General features: G+C 41.6%; 1 protein-coding gene and 1 long non-coding RNA gene across 2 annotated transcripts; one reads left to right on the top strand and one right to left on the bottom strand.

Moving 5' to 3' along the window:
• The first annotated feature begins 1 nt into the window (after position 1).
• Positions 2–10,462, top strand: ube2m (ubiquitin conjugating enzyme E2 M). Its single transcript, XM_051104266.1, has 6 exons — positions 2–265; positions 5,033–5,127; positions 5,440–5,478; positions 7,028–7,131; positions 8,579–8,642; positions 9,471–10,462. Exons 1-6 carry the CDS (start codon positions 151–153, stop codon positions 9,609–9,611), a joined length of 558 nt encoding a protein of 185 aa, XP_050960223.1. The 5' UTR covers positions 2–150; the 3' UTR covers positions 9,612–10,462.
• Positions 10,463–10,500: 38 nt separating this feature from the next.
• LOC127161515 (uncharacterized) lies at positions 10,501–13,112 on the bottom strand. The gene is made up of 4 exons (XR_007827067.1): positions 12,722–13,112; positions 12,472–12,609; positions 10,861–11,015; positions 10,501–10,624 (listed from the first exon to the last, which is right to left on the bottom strand). It is a non-coding gene; the product is annotated as an uncharacterized LOC127161515 (long non-coding RNA).
• Between the last annotated feature and the right edge of the window lie 202 nt (positions 13,113–13,314).

The raw sequence follows: 13,314 nt of genomic DNA, 5'->3' as shown, positions 1-13,314 counted from the left end.
ACACACACACACACTCACACACACACCGGCTCCCTCTACAGCTGCTGTAAAACACATCACGCACTCCAGTTACCTGTAAAACACACATCGGCGTCGTCATATCGGGCTTAGATTCGCTCAGGCTTGTTCTTAGCACAGAACAGAGTGAAGATGATCAAGCTTTTCTCGCTCAAACAGCAGAAGAAGGACGAGGAGTCTGCCGGAGGAACGAGAGCAGGAGTCGGCGGAAAGAAAGCGAGCGCGGCCCAGCTGCGGATACAGAAGGGTACGAGAATGAAAACAACACCCTCGACAGCACCACAAGCCTTCATTCATCACATACACACACACACACATTCAGAGCAGCTCGGTCGCGCCTTCGGTTCAGTCTGTTTGAAGACGTGATCTCGTAACGATGCGAGTCAGGGAGGAGAGCGAAAGTAGCATTAGCCGCCGCGCTAACGCAGCGCACTCTCGAGTCAGTCTGCGCCGCTTTATTATTAGTATATACTCGATGTTCGAATACTTCAGAGCCGTCGCGGGCAGCGAAGCTCCTGTCGAAAGTCACACATCCCTAGAGAAACACTCGTTTTCTGTCAGAGCAAACGAACGCGTTTCAATCACAGTCATAACATTGAGGCCTAGAGTTTGATGTGTGGCATTTGTGTAAGGATGAAGCTCGAGTCCTTGTGTATTAACGTCGGACCTGGACAGATGTGCTAGAGCAGCTCCGACATCTGCCGTGGCCTGTTTTGACTTCTGTGGACAGTCAGAAGTTTGTCAGGTCAGTGACTCCTGACAGTTCGGGTTTGTCACGGGAACGAAGACTCGACTAGAATGAACCTGCTCACCAGGTTCTGGAACAGAAGAGCGTTCCGATGCAGGACAGCGCCGTCATCAATGACTCACGCATTCACATAGGTTCAAGGGATCGCTGACCCAAAAATCACCGTTCCCTCATCATTTACTCACCCTTTCGTTTGTCTTCGAAACGCAGATCGAGGGCATTTTAATGAAACCTGAGATTCCTGTCACTCCCTTCAAAGTTCATTCCATGTGAACGTCTCAAAAAGTAGGTGAAGTCTTTCTGAAAATGACTGCGTGTTTTCTGAAGACACCGTGGTTCCATATGATGAACAGATTTAATTTAGGCTTTAATTCACACCAGGACCAGTGCGGTCTGATCATATTTCAGGAGCCCCGTGTGAGTGTGTGTGTGCTTTTGGTTTATATATCCTGGACCTGAATACACACATACTAATGGGGACTCGTGTCACGATGGGGACCTAAATTGAGGTCCCCATGGGCACAAAAGCTTATAAATCATACAGAATGAGATTTTTTGAGAAAGTAAAAATGCAGAAAGTTTTCTGTGAGGGTTAGGTTTAGGGGTAGGGGTAGGGTTAGGGTAAGGGGATAGAAAATACAGTGTGGACAGTATACAAACCATTGCGCCTATGGAGAGTCCCCACAAAGATAATAAACCAGACGTGTGTGTGTGTGTGTGTGTCAGTCAGAGTTTTGTTTAAATTAAATCTGTTCACATTAAGCGATCCTGTATGCTCAGGAGGATTAAACGGCCTGTTTCATGTGGATTATTTTCAGCATGTTTTCTGAAATTTTATGGAGCGTTAAAGCTTTGGTGGAATGAACTTTGAATGGAGGGACAGAGTTTGACGAGTTTGTTTGCTCGTATCGCTCAGTAATCTTTCGGATATGGAGGTTAAACTCATTTGGCTCCAATGAAGCCTCAGGCTCTTCCAGTGCTGGGAACATCGCTCTGAACGGCGAGATGCTTACATTCAGCTGCTGGAGATGGAGGGATGCTGATGCTGGAGCAATGCGTTCGGGAATAATACAATTAACTGGTAACAATTCAGTGTGGAAAAAATGTATGTGCACATTGCTCATATATTTATGAACGTTATGAAAAGCCCAATTATTCATTATCATTATTATTCAGTAATTATTCATTATTATTATTATGTCATTATTCAGCTCAAGTCAGGTCGTTGTTGGTTTGGTTCAGATGGGGCTGCGCGCATTTTAATCGCGATCGCGATTTCTGCTTTTCTCAATATGTCAAGCGTTACTGCCTGTGCGACATTATTTATCTTGAAAATGTTTCATTTTAAGTTGATATTTGCTGCGTTGCATTAGTAAGGAGCCTCCACAAGCATTCATGGTTGCGGTTGCCAGATGTCAAGAGTTAAAGAGTTTTTTTTTTTCTTAAATCGATGCACTTAAAAGACGTCTAAGACATGTCCTGTCAAGACATTACAATATCTTCATCTGTGTTTTGTGGAACCAACAGCGAGGAAAGCTTGTGTTGTTGCCTGCGTCAGCCATTTGACTGTGTCGTAAAGTCCTGCGGCTGCACGACAGGAAATAACAGCCTCAGCCAGCAGGTGGCAGTAGTCTGAATTAGCCACGAAAACAGAGAATCTAGAACTAGCCCCGCGGATATACAGGTCATAAACTATGGCTTGCGATTCATCTAAATAAAAACTAAGTTACAGAATGGCCTAATGTGATTATCAAAACACAAAGACTGCGATTTAATTAAATAAATACATGCGCTGCGTGTTTTACGAGCCGAGATCATAAAAGCGCAGCGTTTTAGATGTACAACATATTTCCCGTGTCTCCCGTTGAAGGATCAAGACATCTGGGTGAAGCACGCCACTGTGCTTTTTTTTACATCACATTCAGAGTTTTTATCAGGAAAAAAAGGAAATTAGAGTTTCTCAAAAATTAAATCATGCAGTGCTAAACAAAGTGCTTAATGTAAATTGTTGATCAGCTGTCCATTAATTAACATGGTTTAAAGGTGTAATTTCTTGACTGTACTTAATCAAAAACACCATAATACATTTGCAGATGTTTAGGAAACATGCTGAGTGCTCGTTTCTCTGAAAAACAAAGCTACAGTCAGTTATTCTGCTTTGAAATGTGCATTCGGTGTCAGAATGTCTGTTTTTGGTCTGCGTGAGTCCGCCCACTGACAATTCAACCAAGTTGGTGGAAAACACAGCGTATTGAAGCCAGCAAACGAACCGGCTCAGAGATCACAGATTGTGCCCTACCTTAAAGGAGAAGTCCACTTCCAAAACAAAGATTCACATATGATGTACTCACCCCCTTGTCATCCAAGGTCTTCATGTCTTTCTTCAGTCGTAAAGAAATTGTTTTTTGAGGAAAACATTTCAGCATTTTTCTCCATATAATGGACTGATATGGTGCCCCGAGTTTGAACTTCCAAAATGTAGTTTAAATGCAGCTTCAAACGATCACAAATGTGGTTGTAAACGATCTCAGGCGAGGAAGATTATTTATTTTCATTAAAAAAAATACAATTTAAATACTTTTTAATGTCAGACGCTCATCTTGTCTTTCTCTCCCTGAACTCTGTGTATTCTGACTCAAGACAGTTAGTGTATGTCGAAAAACTCCAATCGTATTTTCTCCCTCAAATTCACAAATCATTTCAGAATCATCCTACATCGCTGCAGAAGTACAGACACAGTGTTTGCAAAGTGAACATGCAAAGAAGATCAAACACCCTTAACAAAAAAGGTAAAACAGTGATATAGGACGATTTTGAAGTTGAGGGTGAACATGAGATGGGAGTTTTTCCACATTCACTAACTGACATGAACCTGAACAAAAACAGTCCAGACAGAGTAAGACAAGATGAGCGTTTGACATTAAAAAGTATATAAATTGTATTATTTGTATTAAAATAACCGATCGTTTCGCTAGATAAGACCCTTCTTCCTCGGCTGGGATCATTTACAACAGCGATTTTGATCGTTTGAAGCCGCATTTAAACTGCATTTTGGAAGATCAAACTCGGGGCACCATATCAGTCCATTATATGGAGAAAAATGCTGAAATGTTTTCCTCAAAAAACACAATTTTTTTTTTACAACTGACGAAAGAAAGACATGAACATCTTGGATGACAAGGGGGTGAGTACATTATATGTAAATTGTTGTTCTGGAAATGGACTTCTTTAAAAGCTAAATCCATCTCGCTTTGGAATATTTTGAATTTGGACTGCAGTACCCATTTCGTAATATTACAAACTGCACCTTTAATTATCGTCTTGATGGGAGTGGGATGTGTCTTGGTACAGTATGCAGTTATCTGGAAAGACACTTACTGAAACGTTCACCTGTTGCCTTGAGCGAGAGGACAAAAACAGCATGACTGACTGAAATGTTGCTGAAATTCACTCTTATATAAACAAACACGCATGTAAACAAAATGGGCTTTATCACGGAGAGCAAAAACAATCAAGTTCATGTCCATATTCTGTAAGACAGGCCGGTAACGTACTACTGATCTACTAAATGCCTTGGCTTTAATGTGAATGCATTGAAAGTGGATTGGTTTGAATATACGAAACATAAAATCGCCTTTTTTAAATATTTAAAACGGTGCTGTACTCAACTAACTATGGCTCCGTCTGTACATGTATATAAAGTCTGAAAGCGGCTGCAGTGCGCTCTACATACTACACTTTATAGTGCTTTTGTATTTGGGGGAAGAGACTTGAAGTTCTTCCACTTTTGGATGCAACAGGTACCGCTCTCCCGTCCTAAAACACGTCTCCGCTGCTCCTTCAGTACGTCTGTGAAGATCAACAGAGACTCGCAACATGGAAATGCATGACGTTCTAACAGTTACAGATAAGGATGAAACCATTAGATGTGTTAGGGTCTGAGGAAAACATCTTGCTGTTAATTGGATCTTTGGAATTCACATTGCTCATGCTGATCGTGAAGACAGGACTTTAACCAGCCCAGATGCACAGGCCAATAGAGAAGAAATCAAGAATTATAGTTTTGCTCATTTGTTTTCGTAAATGAAGCGTGCAGAAAGGCTAAAGATGGTCATGGTCAGCTTTTGCAGTAATGTGCAATAATAGCGCCGTCCGTCAGAGGTCACGTCTCCGCGTAACTCGTACTCGGTCGTTTGTCATTGTGCAGCGCATACCATCACGTCAGTGTGAAAGTAAAAGTAATGTTGTTGTTGTTTTCTCTGTCAGACATCAATGAGCTGAACCTGCCGAAGACGTGCGAGATCGTGTTCCCGGACCAGGACGACCTGCTCAACTTCAAGCTCATCATCTCACCGGACGAGGTCTGCCCCGTGTGATCCGTGCATGTTACGCTGAAGTGATTCAGATGCCGGAGTGTAGTGTTGAATGTTTGCAGTGCTTGTAAGAATACCGTGGCATGAACTGCGATTGAATACCGGAGCGCACAGATCGCTCTGCCGCGTTTCTGCCTCCGTCGTGACGCGGGGCTTCGTCAGGCGTCCCGGCGGTCAGCGGGGCGTACGTGTGTGCTTTTGCCTCACGTCTGTTCTCTTGTAGCAGCGTGTTACTCTGTCGTGTGTGTTGTCTGGTACGCTGCATAAGCATTCATCGTTTTTTGTATTGTTCTTTTGCAGGGTTTCTATAAAGGTGGGAAGTTCGTCTTCAGTTTTAAGGTAAACAGCAACTCAAGAACCGTGAACGCTCCACTAAAGACCGATCGCACACTGACGCACACATCGTACGCTGACGCTAGGCAGTCGTCTGCTGTAGTTTATTGGATTAGATTAGAAATTTAGTTGCTACTCATTTTTAGGAAACAACTTCTAAACAACTTCTACAAGACAGTGACAAGCGAGAATTTCTCTTTTGATAATGCGTTAATTAACATGATCTAACAGCGGACTATTTACTATTATTATTAAGTTAACAGTGAATCTAGTGTCGTTTAGCGCTGGTGAACGCTGAGCACGTCTGCGGTCAGATGAGACCAGAGCTGGGTAAATTACCTACAAATTATAGTCTGTTACTGATTCCCGATTACGTGAATACATCGTAGTTAAAATGACACCATTTAGGTAATCTAATCAGACTACTTTGTGATTACTGTTAGATTACTTTTGACCTAACTCGTTTATCACATTGATTTAAATGGGATAATCTTGTACCATACTGACATAAAAATACAAAGAAAATGTATATTATTTGTTGTTATTAGCAACATGAAGTGTATTAAACATTATATTACATCGAGGTTTTCCACACTTGTGTTTGTGAAGGAACTGCAGGGGCTTTATGTGTTTAATGAAAAAACAATAATTAATGAAATCATAAAAACTGTTCAAATAAATAATTTTAAAAATCAGTCAAAATAAAAAAAGTACTAAAGAAAAATGAAATATTAATTATTTATTTACCTGCATGCCATGTGACCATAACCAACATCAGAGAACCAGCAAACATGCAGATATGATTCTTTATTATTAAAATATTTATCTTAATATCTCAGGGGTACTTCAGGCAAATGTATTAGGTGAAAGAGGTTCAGAGGACAAAAGTGTTTGTGAATTTGTGCATTTTAATGTGTTTGAAAGACAAACGCCTTCAGTAGTTGTTGCAATGTTGAAACGCTTCTTAAACCTGAAATGACTTTTGTCAATCCAGTGGTCAAACGCAGTATCGCCACCTGAATAATAATTGATCAATGTCCACAAAACTTTCTGAATGTATATAAGCAGTAAGCTGCTTTAGAAAGGAAAATGTAAAAAATAAAGAAAAAAAAGAGGAATAACGGAAAATCAATAAATTAGAATAATTTATTGCTATTGTGTAAATAATACGTATTCATGTAATCCGTAAAAAAGTAACTGTCGTCTGATTATGAGTATTTTAAAATCTGGATGAGACTAAGATTAGAAATGAAGACGTAGTTGGTTTGCTCATCTGAAATACTGCAGTAAAACGCACACACACGAGCACAACCGTAACAGGCCGTTTTGCCAGAACGACATACATGATTTGGCACTAATGTAATATCAGCTGTGTACATTTTCTGGTTTCTTTGATTTGCACGTTTCTCTACTGATGCTCCATCAGGGCCGACATGTTTTCATGGCATTATTTTTGCTTTAAAATAAGATCCTCGTCCTGAAAACGAACTAGTCATTGCAAATGATCTTTTAAAGGCTTGTGAGATTATCAGTGAACGGTGTGTTTTCCTTTCAGGTAGGACAGGGATACCCTCACGACCCTCCAAAAGTAAAATGTGAAACGATGGTCTATCACCCCAACATTGACCTCGAAGGCAACGTCTGTCTAAATATTTTGAGGTATTGTGTGCACTCCTACACATTGTCCTGTCTTGAACTTTCATGGGTGTTGTGATGTAACAGCTAGTCACGTCAGTACTGTCAGATGACTGATGATGAACGTAACGGCAGATGTGACTTACGGTCCGGCTCTCCTGATGCTTCACAGCTGAAGCAGGCGCTTCCAGTTTTTCTTGATGGAAATGAGGCTTTTACAATAACCATTCGAAATTCCATGGAAATTTTACAGTTGTCATTATTCTCGATATTCTTGAATTCTGATGTCGAGCTAAAACAATAATACTAGTCTTACTAATATAAGCCAGATGTTTTCAAGTAATCGTTGAAGACAAGCAGTCTGTGTAAAATAAGAGCAAAGAAGCAACCGGCCCATCAACAGGACAAGAAAAGTAATGGGTCTCTGCCGGTCTGAGTTCTGCTGTGCGTCTGATTAGTTCTGTTTGTTTAAAATCCCTTAACGAAGCAGCGCCGACTTTCTCCAGGGTCTTTCGGCAGCCCCGCACAAGAAACATTTCCTACTCGAGTCATTATTCGTGAACATCTACCCGTCACAACTCATCTTGGGCACTGAGTGCGTTTTGATGCTTATCCTTGTTCAAACTGTATCACGGGAATAAATGGTATAACTGATTTCTAGATCATACCCTGATCATCATTACATGACTGAAGACGACAGTTCAAAAAGCGTTCAACTTTATACCATTTGTTGACGTGATACAGTTTGAACAAGGATAAGCATCAGAACGCTCTCAGTGCCCAAGATGAGTTGTGACGTGTAGATGTTCACGAATAATGACTCGAGTAGGAAATGTTCCGTGTGCGGGGCTGCCGAAAGACCCTGGCGAAAGTCGGCGCTGCTTCGGATCGCCGAGAGGATTATTGGTGCTCCCCTGCCCACCCTTCAAGAACTGTATACGTCCAGAGTAGGGAAAAGGGCTCCGAAAATCACTCTGGGTCCCTCACACCCATGTCATCCCCTTTTCAAACTTTTGCCATCTGGTCAGCGCCACAGAGCCACAAATACCAGGACAGCCAGACATAAGAACAGTTTCTTCCCTCGGGCAATATACCTAATGAACAGTTAAATGTTCCAGACCCCCCCACTGTGCAATAAAAATATGCGCAATAACCTTATATTTATTTGTTACCACCTACATCTCATTCTATTCTATTCTTTTTCTATCATCTGTAGCACGACTGTATATACAATTTATTTATTTTCTTAAATCTTATATTGCAATTTTTGTCTATTTATATTTGCATATGTGCATTTTTTTTAATTCTCAACTTATTTTATTTTCTCTGTGTTGTTGTTGTCGTCTCTGTGCACTGGAAGCCTGTGACACCCAAACAAATTCCTTGTATGCGTAAGCATACTTGGCAATAAAGCTGTTCTGATTCTGATTCTGATTCTAGAAATTCAAGAACTTTACTTTTTCTATTTCAGAGAAGACTGGAAGCCAGTGTTGACGATTAACTCCATCATATACGGACTACAGTATCTGTTCCTCGTAAGTTCAGCTCTCCTCAAGTGTTCAGATCCCAGCGCCTCGGATCGTAGAGACGGAGCGCATTTAACGCTCTCCATTGACTTTGTACTGCAGGAAGCCGCCTCCTTGTCGTTTCTGACTTATAACAAAAAACAGAACAATGTTTTAAAGCTGCGATGTGACGAGGTAAACAAGCTAAAAACCCAGAACTAAGTTTTTATAAGCTGTCGACCCCAAAAAACAAGCGTTTAAGGACACAAATAGTTGTAGATGTCAGGGTATTTCACGTTGGGCCATTCAGTTGGATCATTTCTCCAGCAAAAGGAAGTTAAAGAAAAGGAGCACTGACGTTGACCAATAAAATTTGAAATAATCCTTTGAAATGGTTAAAAATAATGACGTTTTCCTCCAGTGGGCGTAGTTCTTAGCGTAATATGACACGTTGACCTCGACTTTTGTCCTTAAACGCTCTTTTATAAGTCGACAGCTTATAAAAACGTAGTTCTGTGTTTTTTAGCTTGTTTACTGTACACCTCCTGACAAGGAGGCGGCTTCCCGCAATACACGGTCAGTGGAGAGCGTTGGATTGTGCGTGGTTTTCAGATTATGGCGCGCGTCGCTCGGAATCCGTGACACGATCCTCAAATCCTGATTTGTTTTCTCGCGGTGTCCTGATGGTGATCAGTGTTCACACACGAAATCCCAGCTCATCGGAGTATGCACACCGCGAGCATCAGGAAACTGCTGTAGCCTAGCGAGGGCGGATCGTCAGCTGGTCTGAATCCGCGCTCGGCCGTTTGTGTCGTTCTGTGCTCATGGCTGCTCTGTGTGTGTGTGTCCCTCCTCCAGGAGCCAAATCCTGAAGATCCCCTGAACAAAGAGGCAGCAGAGGTCCTGCAGACGAACCGGCGGCTCTTCGAGCAGAACGTCCAGCGGTCGCTGCGGGGCGGCTACGTGGGCGCCACCTACTTCGAGCGCTGCCTGAAATAGTCTCGCGCCCGCCGGCCCTTACATCCCAGAATGCATTTATCGTTTACATGCGCTGAGACGCACTGACCGACACACTGACCGCACACAGGACGGGGAGGGTTTCTGCAGCGGGTGGGTTTTTGAGGAACGGGCTCGGAAAGGCCGGTCAGTGATTGTTGCTCAGAGAATTCAGTCGTATTTTGCCACTATGCTGGTACCCACTGTTTATTTTTGCTGAGATTCACATGCTAACTTATCCTCCCACTCACAGAGAGCGAGACGGGCAGACCCGTACGACAGAGACACGCATCCAGATCATTACGCTCGTATTCCATTACCGAGGCTCGAGGACTGAATTCGTTCGGGCTTCGGCAACCGCGAAACCTGCCTCCGGTCGCACGTATTCAACTCTGTTTAGTAGTCGCTCATTTTTACGTTTGCAACCAAAAAATAAAAAATACAAAAAACAACGACATGTATAGCATCGCATTCGACCAATTCTGATAGCGTTGACAAATTGATAACCCGCTGAACCTAGAGACCGGTTAACACGAGATTGACAGGATCCGTCTGCTAATTGGGCTGTTGTGAGCTTGGGAGACCTATGATGTTTTGCTATAGTTTTCCTGGTTGGGAATGGGTGGGATTGGATTTTCTTGAGGAAGATTGACGTAGGGTTAGGAATGGTTGCGTACAATGTTACAATTCTGTTGTGTATATTGAAATCCCAGTTGTTCACGATGACTGCAATATGAATTATGTTAAATAAAATATTGACTTGAATGCCTACATTTTAAGATTAGTGTAAACTACAACAGCAGATTGTCTTTAAAAAAACAACAACAACAGCAACAATAAAATGTTTTATCTGACCTGGACGATTCTGTGCCTCTGCGTCAGGACACTTGCACTGATCGTCACTGGACGCTCAGAACCGGGTGAAAATGAACGAACGCAGGACGAAATCAGACGCGATCGCTGAAACGTCTCGGTTTACGTTGCTGCGTCGCCATCGGTTATACGCCGTGCTTGCACTGGCGGGAAAAAAAATCACATTTCTTTTTGCTTGTTCAACTCACAATGCTACTGCAATATAAACGGGGGGGGGAAATCCTATGTGATGTGAACAAAGCCTTTGCGTCATTTTCTGGAGGATTTCAGATTTCATTTCTTTTTAAAAGTGTTACTGTAGTATGAGAAGCAGAAAGAGGGAACTAGAAAGTGAAAACTAGTGGTAGAAAGTGACACAGTCATGAAGTTAAAAACCTACATTTTACAACTCTCAGACACCATGTTTCCCCTTTAGCTCAGATCAGCTTGCCACAGGATTGTGGGATATCGCACGCTGCCTTCAGAAGTCCATCAGACGACGGTATCTCAGGATGTGATGGGATCGCTGGGTTTGGACGGGCCTCTGGATGCTGCCTGTCGCATTTCAGACAAATGTGTTGATGCTTGTTGTTCGCTCATGTGATCTGCAAAAGCAGTGCAACTTCACAGTGCTTTCATTACAAATAGTTTTAGTCAAAGTAAGCTGGTATCTGGTATCTAACATACAAGCAGCCTAACCTATGAATGGAAAGGTGAAATGTTTATTCCTTCGTATCACCATACAGTACTTAAGGAGAAACGGAGGAAAAAAGTGTATCGCAGTGTGGTTTATATACAAAAGAAACAATTACTTTAGCTCTAAAGCATGGTATTTCACGTTTTACTGTTCCTACATCCCAGACCTGTGACCTGCCCTAAGACCCAACAGGTGTCGATCGTGAAGACTGATTCATTTGTGCTGATTCTCAGGGATAAATCGGTTCACGAATCGAATGATTCGTTTGTATCTCCAATCGCAGCCTGTGAATGATCCAGACGGAGCGAGTCAAACCGCTGAATCGGTTCTGGTCTGAACGGGGAGTAACGTGATCCCCAAGCTCAAGTGTGCTCCTAATAATTCATAGGCCCTGGCCCAAACGGCACACTTCACGCAAGTCCGCAGGGTGACCAGTTTGTTTCAGAAGGGTGCTCGCTGGGTGCCCTCCCTGTGCACCACTTCTCAGTGTTCGAATTGTGTCAAAGTTTTTTGGGGGGGTCCCCCTAACCAGACCACCCCCCTTCAAAAAAAAAAAAAAAAAAAAAAAAAACCTTATACAAATATGATTCATATTTTTGTCTTCTAAGATAAAAGCTTTTTTTACGATGATCAGTGAATTAGGTGTACCAAACGATCACTACGCAAAGAAGAATTAAATATCTAGCCGAGGAAATTGATGTTTTCAAACAAGTTTAAAGTGATTTTTACCTTTTGGGGGCATTTTTTAACCTTTATAAAGCCATTCTTTTTTCTGAAATTGTGCATTATCTTTTATTATCTTTTGCCTTAAATTCTTAAATTTAATCAATAAAGTTTAATGCAGGACATGAATGTATTTAACCTGCAGTTACAAATGCATCAAAACTGTTTTAATACTTTAATCCTAAAACGTTGAATGCTGATATTTCAAAATATTTTAATTATTTAATTATTAATTTAATTAATTATTTTAAGTGAAAAGGTCATTTAAATGTGGAATTAAAACTGCCAGTAGGTGTCAGTTAGTCACAGTTAATAATTGAGTCATTGCGATTGAACCGAATCATTTAAACGGTTGATTCATTCAGGAACGAAACAGGAACAAACATGTTTTTTAGATACGCAAAACAGTGCAGTGGCTGTGTTCGGAATGATTTTTGTTGGTGAAATATTCTGCAAAAAGAAAATAATTCTGCCCCATATCCTGAATTGCAGTGAAAGATCGCACTCTAAATGAGCACAGTCAGTCTATAACTGCTCTTATGATCAGTGAAGCTGTCCATACACTGTATGATAAATCAATCTCTTACTTACATAGTTCGTACATCTGCACTTCGTTGCTTATAATGAGGGAATCTGAACAAAACTCCAGGTTTCAGCGATGACTGTTCTGAGCGCCTCTGATTGGCCACTGCGTTCTAAGTCGCGTGTGATTGGTTATAATGCGCAACGCTGTAAAAACGCACAAAAATAAAATATGATTTACCGTGAGCAGGTCTAAATTTAATACACCAATGGAATCTTTTCATTTCGTTTTCATTTTCACTAGTTTAAATAAATATACCCAAGTATATTTTTTGGGTGTTATGGGGGTCCCTTAATGCTTATGGGAGGTCCGAGCCCCCCCTCAATTGGAACACTGCTTCTTCTGCACCGAGACGAGCTCCCGACAGTCACCTGTGCTAAAAGCTTTGGAAATGGTTTTTAGCACATGAGTGCTGTTCCAACTTTTCCATATTTTCCATCCCGCTCCTTTGCGTCGTGTTCCGTGTGAACGGGCCCTTGCGGGCTCATTTGGGACGGGTTAGACTTCAAGCTGTATTCAGTCCATACATTTCCTAATTCATTTAGGCGATCTGTCTCACCGTCGTGGGATGCAGATGAATGTATTTTCTCAGTTATAAAAAAAAGGCGTGACTGTGCTGCCCAAAAATGTTGTCTAGGCAGGCCTATATGTGCACTGATGACCCTCAGTAATGCTGTTTTACGTCTTGTAAATGTTACATTCATCTGGCAGGTCAATGACGTAAGAACGCTAAGACAATGATCTCTGTATCCACTTGCAGCAGCCAACGTCTTATTACTATTAAAAATATATATATATATATATCTCCTACTTCCTAAATGTATTTTCTCAGCCGCGGTGTGCAGAGAGCT

The sequence above is a fragment of the Labeo rohita genome, unplaced genomic scaffold (genome assembly GCF_022985175.1).
Source record: "Labeo rohita strain BAU-BD-2019 unplaced genomic scaffold, IGBB_LRoh.1.0 scaffold_66, whole genome shotgun sequence".
Lineage (NCBI taxonomy): Eukaryota > Metazoa > Chordata > Actinopteri > Cypriniformes > Cyprinidae > Labeo > Labeo rohita.
Note: the sequence above shows the minus strand (reverse complement) of the source record. Positions and strands in the feature narration are given on the sequence as shown.

Coding starts and splice junctions, on each gene's coding strand:
- ube2m (XM_051104266.1), top strand. CDS start 151: ATGATCAAGCTTTTCTCGCTCAAACAGCAGAAGAAGGACGAGGAGTCT. Junction 266..5,032: donor CCAGCTGCGGATACAGAAGG/GTACGAGAATGA, acceptor TTTCTCTGTCAG/ACATCAATGAGCTGAACCTG. Junction 5,479..7,027: donor AGTTCGTCTTCAGTTTTAAG/GTAAACAGCAAC, acceptor TTTTCCTTTCAG/GTAGGACAGGGATACCCTCA.